Below are 19,627 nucleotides of genomic sequence, written 5' to 3' on the forward strand. Positions count from 1 at the left end.
CTGCCCTGTGTCTTTAGCGGGCGGCCAAGGGAAGGCAAGAAGGAGAGGGCGAGGAAAGAGCTAGGAGTGACCTGGGGGGGACTTCCAGAAGCAAGTCCCAGCACAAACCTCTAAATTCGAGCAGAGACACTGCTCTTCAGACCAATGGTCAGCCAGCTGCTCGCAGGCTTTCAGTCAGAGCCGGCGCCCCGACCTGAGCCAGAGGCAGAGCAGACCCTGACAACTGAGGCCCAGACAAGAGGGGCCAGCAGGTTCCAGATCATCTGCTCACCTATTCCTAGGAGACAAGCCAAGGGCCCTTGATAGACTCATATGAGACACTCAGGATGGTACTGTGGCCTCAGGAGGGGCCCTGACATGGGGGTCTCAGCCTACTGGGGGCAAAAGCTGGGGTTCATTCAGGGACCCAGATCAGGTGAGGCCCTGCTCAAACACAGGCTCCTCCCTCTCAATGATGCAACACAATACGAACAGGCACCATCTGCTACAAGAACTGATTAGCCTTTCATTTATCAAGTCATCACCAAGGAGAACATACTAACATCCTTTTAGGGGTCTGGGTTCAACTTCTTCAGACACACATGTCACAATTCTGAGAACTAGAAAATGAAGGAAAAAGAGAGCCCCAAGAGTTTCATGCCTTGAGGTTAAGCCTCTTATTGTTTGTGGGATGAGGCAGAACCTTTCACACACACACACACAAACAGATGCAGAGCCAGGGAGCAGCAGAGACATGGCTGAGGGACCCCAATGCCACCACCGGAGGCCCCTACAGCCTTTTTATGCCCTAGTCTGTGCTGTTCTCGAGGGCCTACAGGTGGGGGGAGAGGATCTAGGAACTTACCCGCCATGTTCACAGTATGAGTGGACACACTCCCGGCTGGTCTTGTCCCACAGTTTGACAGTTTTGTCATCACTGGCGGATACGATGAGCCGCCCATCCGGGGAGAACCTGAACCAGCGGGGACAGGAGTTACAACACCAATCAACAGACATCACAGGTGCCACACATCGCCTTCCAGTCACTCTTCTTGAGCTGCCCAGCACAGGAATGTGCTGGGGCCACACACCCTGCTCTGACCCTGAGTGATCCTGGGCAAATGCTCTTCTCTCTGCAAGACGGACCAGAAGGGTGCCCACCTTCTGGTGAGCAGGTAAGAAGTATGGTCACACACAAGGCCCCCGACACTGCACATGGCAATATGCATGCTGACTCTGGTGTTGTAGCAACAAAATGGCCCAAAGCTCACCATGGACATCGTTATCCTGTCCCCAGACGCCCTGAGTCCATATGTGACTCAGAATGGGTCAGCAAGACCAGATGCCAACTAAAAAAGATGGAGGTTCTGGAGACCTACCACCAAAGGCCTGGTGTGAGTTCAACACTCATTTGCTGGCTGGGCTGCTCCCACTCTCAGAAGCCCAATAGTGAGGACCTCTCACAACAGCCAGGGACTTCCCAGGACAGAGAACCGAGTGCTCTAGAGGACAAGTAACTTCCTGGGGTCCCCAGAAGAGCACAGCTCAACAGTCCCCAACCTCTGACTCCCATGGTTTCCTGGTGTCCCCAGACACCCTCAACCTCTTCCCCTGAAGCACACAGATTTGACACGTGAGATCTGTTGAAATAAATAGAATAAACCAGAAGTAGGCATAGCTGTGTCTGTAGCTTTTAGGCCTTGAAAAGTACTTTCATTACCTGGCCCCACCCCCACAGCACTGGCCCCACACCAGAAGGAAAACCAGCTTCCAGATCAACCTCATCAGAAGCCTGGGGCCCCATCAGGCTTCTGGAACAAAACCCGCCTCTGAGGAGCAGAGCATCTAAGAGATAAGGAGGCAAGCCTCAGTGCCAGGGGCCCAGCTTCTAAGCTCAGCTCCGCCACTTAATCCCTGTGTCAAAGGGCAAGATATTGCATTGTTCTGAGCCTCAGGTTCCTCATCTGCAAAATGGCAACGATGCCACCAACTTGCAAGACTGCCATGAGGAGTTAGAAGAAAATGTCTAGGGGTGGTATGATGTTATCTTGTTGTTGTTGTTATTGCTAATAAGTGGCCCCTGATGACCCACTTTGGGCACGTCAGCACAGATGTCAGGGGTCAACTGTGGCCAGCAACTGGCTAACTTATCCCTCATGCATTAGCTCAGCGAAGCTTTGATAGCTTACAATGTGAGAACTACTAATGTTCTTATTCACAGATAAGGAAGCTGAGGCTCGGGAAAAGTAAAGAGTGGCTAAGTAACTTGTTCAAGGTCAGGATGCAGACACCTGGCATCTTTTCTGTACCCCCAACCCCTGGGGTCTCTCCAACAATCTCAGGTAGGACTACACTCACTTGGCACAGCGGACCCAGTTGATATGCTGGCTCAGGGAGAACAGGAATTTCTGGCGATGAGTGGACCACACCTTGACTGTCTTGTCGTCAGAGGCTGTCACGAAGGACTGGCCATCACTGCAGAAATGGACGCTCCTCACTGTGGCCGTGTGTGCACGAAACACAGTTGACTCGCCTTTGCTGCAAGGATGGGTATCCAGAGTCAGGAAATCCATAAACCCGTAACAGCAACATAAGGGCACATCGAAGCTCTCCCCACTCCTCAGGACCCTCCCCAAATCAATCCAGGCCTGAGTGCCCCAGTCCCCAAAAAGGGAAGCAAGAGCCTCCCCGCCAGGAGCAGGACCCCCGCCCACCTCACCCACGTGCACGCAGCATCAGGCGGGATCCTCCCAGGAAGGCTGAGGTCAGCCCAGAATCTCCCTGCTGACCCTGAAGGGAGGGCCCCGACTGAAGCCCAGCTTCTAATGGCACCCCCTCAGAAGTTAGGCAGAGGTCCTACTGTGACCAGTCCAGCACCAGGGCCAAGACTCAGACAAGCCCGTTCATGTCTTTAACTCACACGTTGGGTACCCATATGCGGACAGTCTTGTCGCGGGAGCCAGAAGCAAGCAGGTGTCCCGAAGGGGAAAAATTCACACAAGTTACGGCGTCCTTGTGGCCGGCAAATCGGTAGGCACGGGTCTGGGGCTTCATGTGCCACACCATAAGGCACGAGTCCATGGAGCCACTGGCTGAGGAGAGAGCGGACACGTGACCCTCAGCTCGAGCAGGCTGGAGCCTCTGCCAGGAGCTGGGGCAGGGTGGGCAGCAGGGAAACTCAGCTTCATAGCCAGCTCCATCTTCTCCATCTTCAGTCACACCTCCAGTGACTGCTGAGCAGGGGTTTGGAGAGCCTGTGGCCTGTTGACTCTCTAGGCAGCAGGTCCACACAGGAACCGGCCAAGGATATGCCCATCAGCTAGCCCTGCAAAGGACCCAGGTCTCCCCAGAGACACACTCTGAGGCTCTAGAGAGCAAGTCCTCCTAAAACTGGAGAGCCAGCTCAACCCAGTGGGCTTATTACCGTTAAGAGGATCCATCAGAAGGGCCCCAAAACAGACCCCAAATGACTTTGGTTTCCTTTTAACCTCCACTGTATCATGAAACTAGCAGTTTCTGGCAGGGGACCTTGACGATGGGATGAAGGGGGAAGCTCATCCATAGAAACAAGAAAGCTGCAGCCATGTATGAACCCTCAAGTGGCCAAGAAGGGGGCACTCAGCTGTAGCATAAGGGCAGTGGGGGGGAAGGGCATACACGGCTCTGCTCCATAGCCTTCTCACTGGTGGCATCTTCAACAAGAAGGCGTGCCCATGGCACTGTGGACAGCAGAATCAGTAAAGGCCCAGGGAAATGCCACCGTTTAGGCTCATTCTGAGGCCAGACCTCAGAGGTAGACAGGGTATGGAGGGAAAAGCCCGGAACTAGGTCCTACTCTCAAAGGCTGTATGATCTTGGCAAGGTCCCCAACCTCTCTAAGCCTCACACTCCACGTGCAGAATGGAACTCAGAAAGCCTAGTGCCCAGGGCTCTGGCTGCTGAAGCAGCCTGCAGGTCTAGAGAAAGCACCTGAGTTCTCACTGTGCCCTGCGCCCCCAATGCCACACCTCCCAGGCAGAAACTCGACCTTCTCAGTCCAAGATGCCTCCTCTTACCCAGCTGCTTTGTGTTGAGACTGAAGTCCACAGAGGTGACTGCATCTCGATGGCCCTTAAAATGCCTCTCCAGCGAGGGGTCCTCCTGAGGGAGAGCCAGGGTCAAATGCGTGAAGCCTGGATGAGGAAGGGGCTTCCCTAGGTCCAAGACACTTCCTAGAACAACCAGGAGGGTTTTAAAATGCTCAAGGTATGACCCTTTATATAGGAAAATTCCAAGGAATCACTAAAAAACTATTATAATAAACAAGTTCAGCAAGGTTACAGGATACAAAATAGACAAAAATCAAGTATATCAACAATGAACACTGTGAAGAATAGAAGTATGAAAACAATTTCATTTATGATACATAAAGAAAAAACTTAGGAATAACTTAACAAAAGATGTGCAAAACACAGTGAGAACTAAAAGAAAAAATCACTGAAAAAAGTAGAAGGAGACCAGTTAAGATAAGAGGCTCCAGTTCAAGACGGAATAAAAGTATGTGTGCTCATCTCCTCCTGCAGGAACACCAAAATCACAACTAGCTGTTGAACAGTCATCGACAGGAGGATGCTGGAACCTACCAGAAAAGATATCCCACGTTCAGAGACAAAGAAGCCAAGGCGAGACAGGAGGAGGGGCACAATCACGATAAAATCAAATCCCGTACTCTTTGGGTGGGTGACACATAAACTGGAAAAGAGTAATACCAAAGAAGCTCTCCCACTGTTGTGAAGGCTCTGAACCCCACATCAGGCTTCCCACCTGGGGATCCCATAAAGGGACCGGGAATCCCCAAGGAATCTGACCTTGAAGGCCAGTGGGATTTGACTACAAGACTTCCACAGGACTGGGGCAAACAGGGACTCCAGTCTTGCAGATCACAAACAAAACAAAATAAAACCCAGACTCAGAGAAAAAGGGCAATGACCCCACAGGAGACTGAACCAAAACCACCTGCTAGTGTTGGAGGGCCTCCTGTGGAAGTGGATCAGCAGGAGCTCACCACAGGCACGGGCACTGGAAGCGGCAGTCTGGGAAGGTTCCCCTTGCGGTGAAGCCTCTTGGAGGTCTCTATTAACTTGATTATAGACCCCTCGGCTGGGTCCCCTCAGGCCAAACAACAGGGAAGGAGCACAACCCCACCCATCAGCAGATAGTAGGATTACAAAGCTTTACTGAGCAAGGTCCTGCCCACCAGAGCAAAACCCAGTTTTTCCCATCACCAGTCACTCCCATCAGGAAGCTTACACAAGCCTCTTAGCCTCCACCATTAGAGGGCAGACAGAAGCAAGAAGAAGCACAATCCCACAGTAACTAAAACAAAACCCACATTACAGAAAATTAATCTCGATGAAAAAGCAGAAAGGTATGTCCCAGGTGGGGAACGGATGGGGAAACAGTGGAAACAGTGTCAGACTTAATTTTGGGGGGCTCCAAAATCACTGCAGATGGTGACTGCAGCCATGAAATTAAAAGACGCTTACTCCTTAGAAGGAAAGTTATGACCAACCTAGATAGCATATTCAAAAGCAGAGATATTACTTTGCCAACAAAGGTCCGGCTAGTCAAGGCTATGGTTTTTCCTGTGGTCATATATGGATGTGAGAGTTGGACTGTGGAGAAGGCTGAGCGCCAAAGAATTGATGCTTTTGAACTGTGATGTTGGAGAAGACTCTTGAGAGTCCCTTGAACTGCAAGGAGATCCAACCAGTCCATTCTGAAGGAGATCAGCCCTGGGATTTCTTTGGAAGGAATGATGCTAAAGCTGAAACTCCAGTACTTTGGCCACCTCATGCCAAGAGCTGACTCATTGGAAAAGACTCTGATGCTGGGAGGGATTGGGGGCAGAAGGAGAAGGGGACGACTGCCGGGAGTAGGAGCTCTGCCCGTGGCAAAGGTCATGAGGAAGGAAGCTCGGCATACGCAAAGGCGGGATCGAGCCTCAGGAGTCCCCCTGGAAATTCTCGAGCATCTACCCCCAAAACCAGAGCCTGCCTACTTTCTGCTTTGTGCTCTCACCTACACCTCTGACTTTACGGGGGGCTGTCCCCCACTACCTCTCTCTGAAAAAAAAGAGTTAACTTACAGCTCCAGTTAATAAAGTTCCTGGGTGTGATAGTGTTTCAACCTACAAACTCCTTTGGAAGTCCTCTAGCCTGCCTGAATAGGTTTTTCCGGCCACATGTGATTGCTCAGAGCCTCCCAACTGTGAGAGGCATGAGATGTTCTAAACTGTCTAAATACAGATTCCTTTGAGCAGTTAAAAGATTGATTAGAAATTGTATTGGTGAAGGGTTTTTCACTTGTTGGGCCAATGTTTGCTGCTAAGTCTCCATATCCCTTACCTGCTGTGTCTCTGGCAGTGTATTGATTAATATAATTGGTGTAAGTAGTAGCTTTAATGTTTGTACCTTTAGAGAAAAATAAGTTTTCTGAAGAAAGGGTCTTAAAATGTTAACAGGCCTCCGGGCCAGAAGATGATCCAAATCACCTAAACTTTTGCATATGATAAGTTTGCAGGAAGAAAGCCTGGCTTACTGCATGACTCTACCCCTTCCCCCATTATCCTCTATGCATAACTTAAGGTATAAAAACTACTTTGGAAAATAAAGTGCAGGCCTTGTTCACCAAAACTTGGTCTCCCCATGTCGTTCTTTCTCTCACCTTCTGGCTGAATTATTCAGCGTCTTTTCTCCACTGAATTTCCTCACTGAGCTATCCTTATTTCAGCCTCTTTTCTCCACTAAATTTTCTCACTGAGCTATCCTTATTTAACCACTCTTTATATCCTTAATTAAGGCTTAATTAAGCAATTATTTCCTGATCCTCGCCCCGCTTCAAATTCCCTGGATCCACCAGGGCTGGACCCCAGCAGATAGAGGATGAGATGGCTGGATGGCATCACTGACTCGATGGACGTGAGTCTGAGTGAACTCCAGGAGTTGGTGATGGACAGGGAGGCCTGGCGCTGCGATTCATGGGGCTGCAAAGAGTCGGACACGACTGAGCGACTGAACTGAACTGATGTCCCAGGTGAAGGGACAAGACAAAATCCCAGAAAAACAACTAAATGCAGTGGAGATAGGCAACCTTACAGAAAAAGAAATTAGAATAATGACAGTAAATATGATTCAGGATCTTGGGAAAAGAATGGAGGCAAAGATTAAGAAGATCCAAGAAATGTTTACCAAAGACCTAGAAGAACTAAAAAACAGACAGACAGAGATGCATAATAATACACTGGAAGGAATCAACTGCAGAATAAATGAGGCAGAAGAACCGATAAATGATCTGAGGACAGAATGGTGGAAATCACTGCCACAGAACAGAATACAGAGACAAGAATGAAAAGAAAGGCAACCTAAGAGACCTCTGGGACAACATTAAACGCACGAACATTTGCATTATAGGAATCCCAGAAGAAGAGAGAAAGGACCTGAGAAATTATTTGAAGAGAGAATATCTGAAGACTTTCCTAACATAGGAAAGGAAACAGTCAACCAAGTCTAGGAAGCACAGAAAGTCCCAGGCAGGAGAAACCCAAGGAGGAACACCGCAAGACACATAGTAATCAAATTGACAAAAATTAAAAACATAGATAAATTACTAAAAGCAACAAGGGGAAAATTACAAATAACATACAAGGGAATTCCCATAAGGCGATCAGCTGATTTCTCAACAGAAACTCTACAAGCCAGAAGGGCTTGATATATTTAAAGTGATGAAAGGGAAGAACCTACAACCAAGAATACTCTATCCAGCAAGACTCTCCTTCAGATTTGATGGAGGAAACCAAAAGCTTTCCCAACAAGCAAAAGTTAAGAGAATTCAGTACCATTAAACCACCTTTACAACAAATGCTAAAGGAACTTCTCTAGGCAGGGAACACAAGAAAAGGAAAAGACCTACAAAAGGTAAACCCCAAATACCTTAAATGTAAATGGATTAAATGCACCAACCAAGAGACACAGACTGGCTGGGTGGATGAAAACAAGGGCATGTATGCACTTTCATTTACCACATCACTCTGCTTGACCAGCCACCGACCCACCACCACCTCCCCACCCCACCCCACCCTCGCCAGAAACTGTATGTAATTATTTTATATTGTTAAGTTAATCATGTTCCCATATGGCTTGCAACTGTAATTATCATTTGTTTTTGTCTGGCTATTGATGGTGAAAACCCATAAACATCTTTTACTAATGTGATTATGTAACGATTACTCACGTAATACTATTTTATCATGACTGGTCAACAGAAAAATAATAGAACTCTACCACCAAATTAGGATCTAATAGAAAAACCGGTAAAATCCACTTTTTGAAATCCAGATGCATAACAGAATTACTTTGAAATTTTTTGAAAAACACAAATGCTCAGGTAGTGCTTTTTTTCTCCAGAGCTCCAGATGTTTCTAATGAGCAGTCATGTTTAAAAATAACTGGACTATATGACCCTGTTTTGTCAGTTTTCATTCCGATCCCAAAGACAGGCAATGCCAAAGAATGTTCAAACTACTGCACAATTGCACTCATCTCACACGCTAGCAAAGTAATGCTCAAAATTCTCCAAGGCAGGCTTCAACAGTATGTGAAACATGAATTTCCAGTTGTTCAAGCTGGTTTTAGAAAAGGCAGAGGAACCAGAGATCAAATTGCCAACATCCACTGGATCATAGAAAAAGCAAGAGAATTCCAGAAAAACATCTACTTCTGCTTTATTGATTACATGAAAGCCTTTGACTGTGTAGTAGTCAAGTAGTGAAGTCATTCAGTCGTGTCCGACTCTTTGCGGCTCCATGGACTGTAACCTACCAGGCTCCTCAGTCCATGGAATTTTCCAGGCAAGAGTACTGGAGTGGGGTGCCATTTGATCACAGCAAACTGTGTTTCAAGATATGGGGATACCAGACCACCTTATCTGCCTCCTGAGAAATCTGTATGCAGGTCAAGAAGGAACAGTTAGAACCGGACATGGAACAACAGACTGGTTCCAAACTGGGAAACAAGTATGTCAAGGCTGTATACTGTCACCCTGCTGATTTAACTGATATGCAGAGTACATCATGTGACATGTCAAGCTTGATGAAGCACAAGCTGGAATCAAGATTGCAGGGAGAAATATCAATAACCTCAGATACACGGATGACACCGCCCTTATGGCAGAAAGTGAAGAACTAAAGAGTCGCTTGATGAAAGTGAAAGAGGAAGTGAAAAAGCTGGCTTAAAACTCAACATTCAAAAAAACGAAGATCATGGCATCCATTTCCATCACTTCATGGCAAATAGGTGAAAAACAATGGAAACAGTGACAGATTTATTTTCTTGGGCTCCAAAATCACTGCAGATGGTGACTGCAGCCGTGAAATTAAAAGACGCTTGCTCCTTGGAAGAAAAGCTATGATCAACCTAAACAGCATTTTAAAAAGCAGAGACATTACTTTGCTGACAAAAGTCCGTCTAGTCAAAGCTACGGTTTTTCCAGTAGTCATGTATGGATGTGAGAGCTGGGCTATAAAGAAAGCTGAGCACCGAAGAACTGATGCTTTTGAACTGTGATGTTGGAGAAGACTCTTGAGAGTCCCTTGGACTGGGAGATCCAACCCGTCAATCCTAAAGGAAATCCCTCCACCAGGAAGGACTGATGCTGAAGTTGAAACTCCAATACTTTGGTCACCTGATGCGAAGAACTGACTCCTTGGAAAAGACCCTGATGCTGGGAAAGATTGAGGGCAGGAGAAGTGGATGACACAGGATGAGGTAGTTGGATGGCATCACCAACTCGATGGACATGAATTTGAGCAAGCTCCAAGAGTTAATGATGGAGAGAGAAGCCTGGTGTGCTGCAGTCCATGGGGTCGCAAAGAGTCGGACACAACTGAGCTGAACTATATGATGATCTATTATTTCTATCTGGTTTGTCTCACTTTTCTATTTCATATTCAGTGCTCCCATTTCATTCAGTTTATGTTCTCCAATTTCTCCATCTCTTTTTTTTTAATGTTCTTTGTGAAGCCTTTATCTAGTAGAAAATCTTTTGTATACATACATATAAAAATATACAAATATATAGTATATATTGAAGAAAATTTATGAATTTTTCCTAGTTTTTTTCACTTATCCTATTTCATATTCAGTGCTCCCATGTCATTTAGTTTATGTTTTCCAATTTTTCCAACTCTTTCATTTCTTGATGTTTTTCTCAAGCCTTTATCAAGTTATCAGGTGTAATAGAAAAACTCTTGTATATATATAATAAACAATACATACATCTATTTTATAAAACTTAGGAATTTTTGCCTAACTAAAAAATTTATGACATTTTGATTCCTCTTGTTTCACTTAGTATGAAATGTAACACAATATATCTAATTTTTTTAAAAGATATGCAACAAGCAACAAAGGTTTATTGTATAGCACTCTACAGGGAATTATAATCAATATTTTGTAATAATATGATAAAAATAATTTCAAAAATAGTATGTGTATATGTATAACTGAATCACCAAAAAAAAGAATTCTATTTTTTGGAATTTAGTAATGTTTATCTTTTTGCCAGTTTTTTTAAATGTCCTATGTATGACATACAAAATTTTAAATATTTGTGTAGGATGTAAGATTAAATTAACATAAATAGAAATCTATTATATTTAAATTATTAATGACATTATTCAAGATGCTATATTTTCTGCCCTTGATAAAACAGTCTCAGAGAAATGTTAATATATCTCACAATTATTATATATATATTTTTTTTTCCCTTTATTTCTTCAATTTTTGCTTTATGTTTGCTTCTTGTTATTGGACTTCCCTGCTTTATGTCTGCTTCTTGTTATTGGACTTCCCTGGTGGCTCAGATGGTAAAGCGTCTGCCTACAATGCGGGAGACCCGGGTTCAGTCCCTGGGTTGGGAAGATCTCCTGGAGAAGGAAATGGTAACTCACTCTAGTATTCTTCCCTGGAAAATCCCATGGACAGAGAAGCCTTGTAGGCTACAGGCCATGGGGTCACAAAGAGTCAGACATGACTGATCGACTTCACTTTCACTTTTTTGTTATTAGATGTCTAATGGTTTATGATGTCTATCTTGTTTGTGAATCATACCTTTTGTCATTAAAAACATTCATCCTTGTTTTATTTAAAAATACATTAATTTTTTAAAAAGATCCAGATAAATGGAAAGATGTCCCATGTCTATAGTTTGGATAACTTAATATTAAGATGCAATACTCAAGTTGATCTAAACAGAGTCAATGCTGCTGCTGCTGCTGCTAAGTCACTTCAGTCGTGTCCGACTCTGTGAGACCCCATAGACCGCAGCCCACCAGGCTCCCCCATCCCTGGGATTCTCCAGGCAAGAACACTGGAGTGGGTTGCCATTTCCTTCTCCAATGCATGAAAGTGAAAAGTGAAAGTGAAGTCACTCGGTCGTGTCCGACTCTTCGCAACTCCATGGACCGCAGCCTACCAGGCTCCTCCGTCCATGGGATTTTCCAGTAAATAGAATCCCATAAAAATCTCAGGTACTTTTTTTTTTTTTTTTTTTGGCAGAAATTCACAAGCTAATCTTAAAATGCATATAAAATATAAGACAGCCAGAATAGACAAAAATTTTTTTTAAAAAAAGGACTTCTCTTGTGATCCAATGAAGAATCTGCCTACCAAAGCAGGGAAAGAGGCTCAAGCCCTAGTTTGGTAAGATCCTACATCCTGCAGAACAACTAAGCAGATGCACCACAACTATTGAGCCCATGCACCTAGAGCAACAGGAGAAGCCACCGCAATGAGAAGCCTGTGCAACGCAACTAGAGAAGAGCTCGTGCTCACAGCAACTAGAGAAAACTCATGTGCAGCAATAAGACAAAGCACAACCCAAAATACGTTAACCAGTTAAATTAATAAAGCTTTTAAAATAAAAATAACGTATAAAAAAAGAGGGGTGCTTCCCTGGTGGTCAGTGGTTAAGAGTCCACCCTGCAATGTAGGCAACACGGGTTTGATCCCTGCTCCGGGAAGATCCCACACACGGAGAAGCAACTAAGCCCATGCACCACAACTACTGATTCTGTACTCTAGAGCCCAGGAACCATTACTCCTGAGCCTACTTGCTGCAACTACTGAAGCTCGTGTGCCCTGGAGCCTGTGCTCCGCAACGAGAGAAGCCAGTACAATCAGAAGCCCAAGCATCACACCGAAGAATAGCACCTGATCTCGGCAACTAAAGAAAGCCTGCGTGCAACAACGAAGATCCAGCACAGACAAAAACAAATAAATCTTAAAAAAAAGGGGGGGGGGCAGTAAACACTCACTATAGAAAATAATCTGGTAGTTTCTCAAAAAGTTAAACATAGGACTTCCCTGGTGGTCCTGTGATTGAGAATCTGCCTACAAATGCAGGGGACATGGGTTTGACCCCTAGTCCAGTAAGATTCCACATGCCACAGAGCAAATAAGCCTGTGTGCTACAACCCCTGAGCCAGTGCTCTAGCACCCTTGAGCCCCAACTACTGAGCTCACGTGCTGCAACTAGTGAAGCCCACGCTGTGCTTAGCCACGAGAGAAGCCACCAAGCTGAGAAGCCCACACAACCCAACAACAACAGCTCTCGCTCCCCACAACTAAAGCCATGAACACCCAGCACAGCCAAAGATAAAAATAAACACATCATTTTTAAAAAACTTAAACACAGAATTATCAAATGACCCAGCAACTGTAGGTAAATACCTGTAAGAACTGAAAGCATTCTCACACCAAGGCCTGTACAGAAACATTCATAGCAGTATTAATCATAATAGCACAAAGTGGAAAAACCTTACTGTCCATCAACAGGTAAGTGGATAAACGACATGTGGTACATCCATACAACAGGATATTTATTCAGTCACGAAATGGAAACATGTACAGCTTTGAAAACATAATAAGTGAAAGACACCAAAGGCCACATTTTGTCTGAGTCCATTTATATGAAGTGTCCAGAATAAAGACAGAAAATAGATTCATGGCTGACAGGGACTGAAGGGGCTGAAGGAAGGAGATTGGGGGGAGTGGGGAAGAAGGGGAGCAACTGCTTAATGGGTACAAGTTTCTCTTTGGGGTAATCAAAATGTTCTGGAAACACAATAATGCTAACACAATACTGTGAGAGTACTAAAAACCACTTCAGAAGGGTGAATTTTATGGTATGCGAATAACATCTCACCGAATTTATTTTTTCAAAGAGAGAAAATGGGGTCTTTCAGCAACCACCACCTCAGGAATCGGATCCCAAACCCTCCATCCCACTGTGGACTAACAAGTAAAACCGAAGGTCCACCCTGAATAAGCCCCTGAGGCTTTACCACCACCTCCACTCCACCCAGCATCAGAGAAGCTGTAGCTTAGGAAGACATGGAGATAATATTCCAGACTTCTCCATCCAACAGCAATTCATGTTGGAGAGCTATACCCCAGCCACGCAAAAATCTCTCTTTACCCTAAATATCAGTAACCTCAAAGAAGCATTTTGGGGGTACCAGGGAGCCCAGCAAAACCTCCTCTTGGGGAAAACCCGTCCTTGGTGCAGAGCAAGGACTCCAAGGAACTGTAACCAGAACAAAGGTTCCCGTTCCTCATGCCCCGCTCCACCCTCAACACACCTGCCTTTCAACTAGAGAGGAAAGGGCAGCTGGGGGAGGGCGGGGAACAGAGCAGAAACGGCTCCACCTGAGCTTCTTAGAAAGAACTAGGGTAAAACAGTACCCCCTCGAGGGCACGGTCAGATCTGCCCCGAACCACCGGACCCCTGAAATCTCCCAGCACCCTCTCTTCCAACGCCACAGGCTTGCTGGTTCCTCGTTTCCCCCAAAGCTGGGGAACACCATTGGGGTCAAAAGGCCTGCTTCCCAGTCTGGGCCCTCGGCTCACGTACACAGACACCTGAGAAAGCCAACAAGCCACCACTCAGCGTCACTGACTTTCACAACCCAGCCAGAGAGTACCAGGCAGGTTGAGTTTTCAAAACAACCTCTCAAAAAGAGGGGCTTTGGAGTGCTCCCCACTGGCCTCTGGAAGGACCTGGGGCCGAGAGAGGGCAGCCTGTCACACTGACGCAGGCGTCCCGCGGGCCTAGCTTTCCCACAGGGAATAGGGTACACTCTCAACAAGCCCCCGTTCAGCCACCCGCTGCTCAGGGAAACGGAGACTGAAACTAGAGAGGCCCGGCACTGACCCCAAGTCACACCTCCAGTCAGGCCGTACTACTGTCTGCCCAGCTAGGAAGCAAAACCCGAGGGCAGACACTACTGGTTTGTTAGCCCCGGCAGCGCGAACAGGGCCTGGCTCGCAAGAGGCGTTCACCAGGTGCCCGCACTCAACACCGCCTGCACTGACCGAAACCTGGGGCCTGAGAGGACCGGCTCGGAACCCCGCGTCCGGCTAGGCGCCCGCTGTCCCCGCGGAAAGACTAAAGCTCGGGCGGCCGCCGCTGACAGAAACTTACCGGGCAGTGCGCGGTCATGGCGGGGCCGGGGGCGCCCAAGGCGCCGGAGGAGCGTGAAGGAACGGCGGCTGCCGTTGCGGCGCGTTCAGTTTCCGCGCCCCCAACCGCCGCCAATAGCAACGCGGGTCTCTTCACCTCGCCCCGCCCACCGCGGTTAAAGGAGACGCGATGCCCCAAGTTTTTGCCCGGCGACCGGAAGGAAAGCTGTAGGGCCGGGTCCACGGTTCTGCGTCTAGTGCCACCTGGCCAGTCAACTTACGGACGGCGCTGCCAAATGCCTCTGTCCACCGTCATACATTCCCACTGAGAAATTGAAAAGTCCAGGAATAAAGGGTTCCCCCACCGACCCGTAGCCAGGCTAAAAAGACCATGTACAGAGCCTTCTGGGATTGCAGTTCCAAGACGGTCCTCATCCTTGTGTCTGGAGGGTACCGGGACTACATTTCCCAAGATGCCACGAGGGTGGGACCGGGATTAACCACCCGAAACCAACGCGTTAAGGATCCCGGAAGTAGAGGGTGTGGCTCGATGTGCTTGTGTTTTCTAAAAGCGCCCGGGAGGCCGGCTTTTCTACCCTATTCAGAGCCAATTATTGGCCCTTCAGGAATTCTTTAAGTGGTTCGCTCCTCCGAACGCGCTTAAAACAAGTGTCTGTTTAAAAGGACACTAGTCACCCGGAATCACATCCGTGGAGTCGAAAGGCCTGGGATATATTCTCAGTTCTTGCCCTGATTCGCTGTGTGACCTCGGGGAAAAAGTAACTCTGCTCTGTGGACCTCAGTTTCCCAGTTTGTGATATGAGAGGCTGTTTCGCAGCCTGGCCCTCTCAGGACCCTCAGCGCTGAGTACCCGATGTAAATTACAATACCAGTTTAAAAGAGGAAACAATGCCGGGACCTGTCCACCAGAGGCCGTCCTTGCTCACTTTCTGCTGTCCTTAGACGCGCGCCCCCACCCCCACCCCAAGCTGGGCCTGATCTAGACTGGACATTTTTCAAGATTTGTGAATCTTCCATCACCTCTTCTGGTGAAGTATGGATTGTCGATACTTAAAATGAAGCAGGGCAAAGGCTAACAGTTTTGTCAAGAGAATATACTGGTCACAGCAAACACCCTCCTCCCACAACACAAGAGAGGTCTCTACACATGGACATCATCAGATGGTCAATACTGAAATCAGATTGACTATATTCTTTGCAGCCAAAGATGGAGAAGCTCTATACAGTCAGCAAAAAAAAAAAAAAAGACCAGGAGCTGACTGTAACTAAGATCATGAACTCCGTATTTCAAAATTCAGATTTAAATAGAAGAAAGAAGAGAAAACCACTAGGCCATTCAGGTATGACCTAAATCAAATCCCTTATGATTATACAGTGGAAGTGAGACATAGATTTAAGGGGTTAGATCTGACAGAGTGCCAGAACAAATGTGGATGGAGGTTCATGACATTGTACAGGAGGTGGTGATCAAAACCATCCCCAAGAAAAAGAAATGCAAAAAGGCAAAACAGCTGAGAAAAGAAGAGAAGCTAAAGGCAAAGGAGAAAAGGAAAGATATACCCATCTGAATGCAGCATCCCAAAGAACAGCAAGGAGAGATAAGAAAGCCTTATGTGAACAATGCAAAGAAATAAAGGAAACAATAGAATAGAAAAGACTAGAGATCTCTTCAAGAAAATTAGAGATACCAAGGGAACATTTCATGCAAAGATGGGCTCAATAAAGGACAGAAATGGTATGGACCTAACAGAAGTAGAAGATATTAAGAAGAGGTGACAAGAATACACAGAAGAACTGTACAAAAAAGATCTTCATGACCCAGATAACCACGATGGTGTGATCACTGACCTAGAGCCAGACATCCTGGAATGTGAAGTCAAGTGGGCCTTAGAAAGCATCACTACGAACAAAGCTCGTGGAGGTGATGGAATTCCAGTTGAGCTCTTCCAAATCCTGAAAGATGATGCTGTGAAAGTGCTGCACTCAATATGCCAGCAAATTTGGAAAACTCAGCAGTGGCCACAGGACTGGAAAAGGTCAGTTTTCATTCCAATCAAAGAAGGGTAATGCCAAAGAATGTTCAAACTGCTACACAATTATACCCATTTCACATGCTAGAAGGTAATGCTCAAAATCTTTCAAGCTAGGTTTCAGCAATATATGAACCAAGAACTTGCAGATGTACAAGATGGATTTAGAAAAGGCAGAGAAACCAGAGATCAAATTGCCAATATTCGCTGGATCATAGAAAAAGCCAGGGAATTCCACAAAAACATCAACTTCTGCTTCATTGACTTCACTAAAACCTTTGACTGTGTGGATCACAACAAACTGTGAAGAATTCTTCAAGAGATGGGAATACCAGACCACCTTACCTGCCTCCTGAGAAACCTGTATGCAGGTCAAGAAACAACAGTCAGAACCAGACATGGAACAACAGACTGGTTCCAAATTGGGAAAGGAGCACGTCAAGGCTGTATATTGTCACCCTGCTTATTTAACTTATATGCAGAGTACATCATGCGAAATGATGGGCTGGATGAAGCACAAGCTGGAATCAAGATTGCAGGGAGAAATATCAATAACCTCAGATATGCAGATGACACCACTCTAATGGCAGAAAGCAAAGGGGAACTAAAGAGCCTCTTGAAGAAGGTGAAACAGAAGAGCAAAAAAGCTGGCTTAAAACTCAACATTCAAAAAACTAAGATCATGGCATCTGGTCCCATCACTTCATGGCAAATAGATGGGGAAAAAACGCAAACAGTGACAGACTTTATTTTCTTGGGCTCCAAAATCACTGCAGATGGTGACTGTAGCCATGAAATTAAAAGACACCTGCTCCTTGGGAAAAAAGCAATGACAAACCTAGACAGTGTATTAAAAAGCAGAGACATCACTTCATATAGTCAAAGCTATGGTTTTTCTAGTAGTAGTGTATGGATGTGAGAGTTGAACCACAAAGAAGGCTGAGCACTGAAGAACTGATGCTTTTGAACTGTGCTGCTGGAGAACTCTTCAAAGTCCCTTGGACAGCAAGGAGATCAAACCAGTCAATCCTAAAGGAAATCAACCCTGAATATTCATTGGAAGGACATATACTGAAGCTGAAGCTCCAATAGTTTGGCCACCTGACATGAAGAGCTGACTCACTGGAAAAGACCCTGATGCTGGGAAAGATTGAAAGCAGGAGGAGAAGGGGACGACAGAAGATGAGATGGTTGTATGGCATCACCGATGCCATCCAATGGACATGAGTTTGAGCAAACTCCAGGAGATTGTGAAGGACAGGGAAGCCTGGAGTGCTGCATTCCATGGGGTCGTAAAGAGTCAGACACGACTGAGAAAATGAACATAAACAAAACATAAACACTGATTAAGATTTGGCCAGGCCCTGAGGTTTCTCATGATATCCAAGTATCTAAGATGGTGTGTGCCTGGACCTGCAAACCAGAGACCAATGCAGTGAACTCAGAGACTGACAGTGGGTCAGGGGGCGGGGTGGGGGGTGGTGAGGGGGTTGGGGGGTAGGGGGGTGAGGGGTGGGGAGGGGGGAAGAGTTGGCATGTGGAAGAATGAGTCTCTTCTTTGGACTTGAAAGGTCTGGGGCCAGACACAAGAAATAGATACATTTTAACCTTAAGAAGAAAATGGCAACCACTCCAGTACTCTTGCCTGGAGAATCCCATGGACAGAGGAGCCTGGTAGGTTACAGTTCATCCAGTTGCAAAGAGTCCGCAGGACTGATTGACTTCACTTTTCACTTTCACTTTTTTTTAACCCTAACTTCACTGTGATTTGGCTTAAAATTGGTTCCTGTATGTTAGAAGGGGCTTCCTATGTTAGAAATGTTCAGGCTCACTTAAGTTATACACTATGAAATTTTCCTTAAAACATGTATAGTATCACTTACACACATCCCAAAATTGTTCAGCACTGTTCAAATGACAGTTTTCAAGCTTTTCCATCAACATCTGCATCTTACTCAGCTATTCTCTTGCCTACTGGCCAAATACTTAAAATGAAAACACTAAGGAGGAAACAAATACACAAAACCGTATCTATTACACAGACAGATTCATTCGTTCTTGTTGTTGGTGGTGGTTTGGGTTTTATTTTTGTCCGTTGTAGTTAGAGAACACCTCTGGTCTACAAGAGTTCATAATCTACAAAACTGCATTTATAAAATCCTTTGGTAAAATGATTTTTAAATGTCAGGCTTGCTCGAAGTGAGAGGCATGGAAGATTTTACTCATCCTCTCTGGTCTTTCCAGCTCCCACTGTCTGCGATTCTCACACCTCAGGGAGGAGGAACTGAGGATGCCCCACTAGCTCTTGCTCATTTACTCACCATAAAAACGCAGAGGTCAACTCTGACAAAACCACAGACAACCTAGGATCCACCACAAGCACCACAACCTAGACACCACAAGCACAGTCTCCATAAACCAAGATTGGCGGCTCCACGTTCCATGTTCTGGTGGAGCAGACTGAACCCCGTTTCTGGGAACTCCATGGGAGCAGGGGATGCTCAGTGTTGGAAGAGCTTTAATGTTGTTGGGTGATCTCCATGTTGAGGAGGCTCAGGGAGACCTTCTTTTCCAAGCCCCCCTATGGCAGACATGTCTCTGTCCTGGTACACAGCCCCCACACAGGGCCCCCTGCAAGGGCCTTCCATCCTTGCATCATCACTCCCAGACTCCCTGCCACAAGGGACATGTGGCCCTCCTAGGGTTGGGGTGAACCAAGATGGCGCTCTGGTAGGTCTCCCTCTTGTGGGAGTGACCCCTGCAGGATGACCCTCCCTAGGAAGACCCACTGCAATTCAGGGGAACCCACTGTGAAACTGGCATGCCCCTGCAGGTCAGCCTTCTTATAGGGGAGGCCCACCCCAAAGTGGGGAGAGGTTCCATGGAGTCCCCACCCTTCAACCTCACCTAGCTCTGCTCAGCCATCCAGCAGCAGTGGCCACTCGGTATGCACACAGCTTTGGCCTGCCCTTGCATGTTGCAAACAGTGGGTAGCATGACTAGTCACCACGGCAATTCCTGGGATGATAAGGTCAGTGGACCCAGGGGACTCTGGGGCCAGTTTTCAGAAAGACAGAGCTGGACAGTAGCCACATTCCT

General features: G+C 46.4%; 1 protein-coding gene across 5 annotated transcripts in view; it reads right to left on the reverse strand.

Annotated features, from left to right (window-relative positions):
• POC1A (POC1 centriolar protein A) overlaps positions 1–19,627 on the reverse strand; it is a 101,122-nt gene that overhangs the window by 62,137 nt on the left and 19,358 nt on the right. The window contains exons 1-5 of one of the 5 annotated variants that reach the window (XM_027523013.1): positions 14,500–14,854; positions 4,035–4,119; positions 2,900–3,071; positions 2,338–2,517; positions 845–952 (exon numbers count right to left, since the gene is read on the reverse strand). In XM_027523013.1, the coding sequence (XP_027378814.1) occupies positions 845–952; positions 2,338–2,517; positions 2,900–3,071; positions 4,035–4,119; positions 14,500–14,517 (563 nt within the window). In that variant the 5' untranslated portion in view covers positions 14,518–14,854. Of the gene's footprint in view, positions 1–844; positions 953–2,337; positions 2,518–2,899; positions 3,072–4,034; positions 4,191–14,499; positions 14,855–19,627 lie in introns of those variants that run through there. The other 4 variants (XM_027523010.1, XM_027523011.1, XM_027523014.1 and 1 more) reach the window with 4 other exon arrangements.

Source organism: Bos indicus x Bos taurus, chromosome 22, assembly GCF_003369695.1.
Source record: "Bos indicus x Bos taurus breed Angus x Brahman F1 hybrid chromosome 22, Bos_hybrid_MaternalHap_v2.0, whole genome shotgun sequence".
NCBI lineage: Eukaryota > Metazoa > Chordata > Mammalia > Artiodactyla > Bovidae > Bos > Bos indicus x Bos taurus.